Here is a 3,367-nt window from a genome sequence, read left to right as displayed (position 1 = left end):
TTGGTAAATTACACATTGTATTTTATTTTTTTTTATACAATATTATTATAATAATTAATTATGATATTTCTATATGATAAATAAAAAAAAAAGTATATTTTATAATAAACAACAATTGACAATACATGGATAGTTACTTTAATTAACCCAATCATCATCATTAGTCATCATTTTGTCAAAAAATACAAATGCAACATATTTTTGGTTTTTATTATTTTTTAAGAAAAAATTAATGACTGCGCCGCGTATACGTGTTTAATTTATATAAATTGACAACTCCAACCGTGCGTTCCTGGATCGACGCAATCTTTTTCTTTTTCTCTCGCTTTGTGTATAATTTATGTTTATGAGATCATAGCAAATTTTTTATTGATCATATTAAGCACGATTAGAAAAGGTGAGAATGCGTGCGTCTTTATTTAATAAAAAATATAATAATAATATTCAGAGCAATCTGTTGTGGCTGAATCAAAAATGTTGCTCTCCTGTTTTGAGTCGACAAACTCATTCAAATCAAAACAAATTTCTAGTGACATTCTTCCGATGTATAAACAAGCACTTGAAATTTTATTATTACTGCTGAGAGACCATTAATTTTTTCCCGTTAGTTATCTGCTTTAAATATATTTTATATTGTCCATAGTTGTGCAATTTGCACAATCCACTGCAATTTGCGCCCCCACAGCGCAAGGGCTGCGAACGTGTTAATTATGTCGCCGGTTTTTACTTTATAGAGGCTATCACAAAACAAACATAGCAAAATATAATTTTTCAAAGAAGCAAGGGAAGTTCTGTCGAAATAAACTTGGACCAATTTTTTTTAAATTGCTCATACAGGGTCATTAAAAAATTAATGAATGAGTCAATTTATATTATTGTTTAAATCAGAAACTACAAAACCGAAATTTTGCAAACGTTTTAAAGTTACAGTAAGCATGGTAAATTTGCAATAAAAAATCCAAAAAAAAAAACTGATGACGTCATCTAAAAATTTTGACGAATAACTCTTATTGAAAATGTGCAAAATATAATGAGTCTATACCTGTGACTTATCACGGCATTCATATTTTTTAGAATTGCTTATACAGGGTGCCGTAAAAAATTTAATGAATGAGTAAATTTATTTTACTGATTAAATCAGGAACGTTTCACTCCATTTTCCCGAAAATTTGGGACTGCAGTATTGTTATTATTAGTATTACACTGCACCTATCCAAATTGATGTATGTACGTGTCCCTGCTAAAATGTTGATGATGTCATCATTTAACATTACATACTTTATTTATTTTAACTTCTAGGGGTTCTAATAAAAAAAATAAAATAAAATTCGCAAATTCAAATTTTACAATTTTTTAAAAATCTGGATATGTTTTATTGTACTTCATGTTTTGTCGAAATAGTCTTCGACCAATTTTGTTTATTTTTGGGTCTCTTACAGTTTAACTAAAACACAGTCATTAAATCAAAATTTATTGAAAAAATTGTATTCGTGCAAAAGTTAAAATCAGACTTATAATGTACAGACAGGCAAGTGTTCGTAAAATAACAGCACATTATATTAAAGCGCCTGACATGATCCACCAAAAGCTCTTTGTACACCTGAAAACAAAATGTTAGTAGGTATCTCTTTTTTTTTTCAAAGTATTGATATTTACTGAGACCACACTGCTGGGCACATCTCAGATGACTTTCGTTGTTGTAAGTAATCCTATTTGTGCCACATATAGGGTTGTATTGCGGTGTTACTGGACATCTTCGTATACAGGTTGTATACTGGGGCGAAGCGGTGGTAGTTGTTGTAACACCACCACTGCCGCTTGTTGGAGTCACTGCTTGGCTTTGACGTTGAGTAGATGAATCTAGTCTGTCATCGTAATCTTCCCAATTAAAACCTTGTCGTCTGACTCGTGAAGGCACTGCTGATGATGCGATAACTGAAAGACGTATAATAAGTTAGATTGGATTAATTATTAAAAAATAGTAATCTGAACTGATTATAATGAAACAATTATGGTGTAGGTATTTAATTAATTAATATCGTTTTAAAACTTACCAAAAGCAGCAAAAAGTATTATAGTTAAGGTTTTCATTTTAATAATATTCTTTAATAACTGAGATAACTGTTGTAACTTATTGAGAGACCCAACAGTTGCAAACGACTAACTTTACGAGAATGCTGTTTCGAACTGGTGTCCGTCCTCTTTATTAGTGATTCTGATCTGGAATTACCACTTGCCATATCAGAACTCTTCTTGTTTTTCCAGAGCGATTTTCAAGGAATGAACTCTGATAAAATTGTTTACAAAAACAACAGAACACAGAGGTTAAGAAGATAAACATTTTGTATACATAAATACTTTTGTATCGGGGAATGGAATCAAAATTTGATACAATTAATAATAACCAACTATAATTTTGTTAGTAATTGATAATAATTAATTTACAATCCGCAGTTGGAAGTTATTGAAATTGCTAGAAAAATAAGTACATCCATAATTCTAAACGATGTTTAAACTAAATATTGTGTACCTACCTAATTGGTTGCCTGATGTTAACATACTATTACTCATTCCAGCCATTATGACTTTAACTTATTATTCATTCGCTGACAAATTTCCCTGTCATTAATAAAACTGCAGATTTATTGTGATGAAGCAAGCAGAACATAATATTCAATTAAAAGGTTTCTATCTTTGAGTGGAAAAACCAAAGAAAATATAACCGTTTTGTTGGATCAAGCTAACAAATTATACACTTGAATAACTTGCTATTTACTTAAAAAAATATGCGGTGTGATTTAACGGGGAATACCCTTCAGCCATTTGCTATAATAACTAACTGTATTTGGCAATGTCATGGTCTGAGACCTTTCATTCGTGAAGACGAGGTCAGCACGTCAGAAAATACATAGCATGCTTCACATAAGGTAGTGAATGAGAGGTCATGTTTAGTGTATTTTTGAATTCTTTTTTAACGTAAAGTTTACACAAAAAAATAATTTTAAAATGAATTTAAAAACTTCTACGACAGAGAAAATATTAGGCAACGCAAAATTCATGAAACTGCAAAATAAGTTTAACGTATATTACCAAATACTAATTTATAGTCGTTTCGTTTAGGATATACCTCATAAAATGTTATTATAATATTGACCTCTTTACAGGTAAACTCCTATTGTTGACAGTTTCAGTTAGAATCTACCTGGTTCTTAATCCAGGACCGGACTTGCCCGTATTGGTTATCTGGGTAATTGACAGTCAAAAAATAATAGGAGTATATATTAAATAATTATCTCTAATAAGTATATATATATACCTATATCGTTCTAAGATTGATCGTTACTCGAAATATCAGGATCTCCTGTAT

At 30.2% G+C, this 3,367-nt stretch overlaps 1 protein-coding gene across 1 annotated transcript; it reads right to left on the bottom strand.

The window, feature by feature from the left end:
* Positions 1–1,458: 1,458 nt before the first annotated feature.
* On the bottom strand, positions 1,459–2,195 carry LOC135127402 (uncharacterized). Its single transcript, XM_064053844.1, has 3 exons — positions 2,055–2,195; positions 1,657–1,935; positions 1,459–1,600 (listed from the first exon to the last, which is right to left on the bottom strand). The coding sequence occupies exons 1-3, from the start codon at positions 2,089–2,091 to the stop codon at positions 1,560–1,562; spliced, it is 357 nt and encodes a 118-aa protein (XP_063909914.1). The 5' UTR covers positions 2,092–2,195; the 3' UTR covers positions 1,459–1,559.
* Positions 2,196–3,367: the final 1,172 nt, after the last annotated feature.

This window comes from Zophobas morio, unplaced genomic scaffold (genome assembly GCF_036711695.1).
Source record: "Zophobas morio isolate AGI-343-1 ecotype UQ-CSIRO unplaced genomic scaffold, CSIRO_AGI_Zmor_V1 ptg000011l, whole genome shotgun sequence".
Classification (NCBI taxonomy): Eukaryota; Metazoa; Arthropoda; class Insecta; order Coleoptera; family Tenebrionidae; genus Zophobas; species Zophobas morio.
Note: the sequence above shows the minus strand (reverse complement) of the source record. Positions and strands in the feature narration are given on the sequence as shown.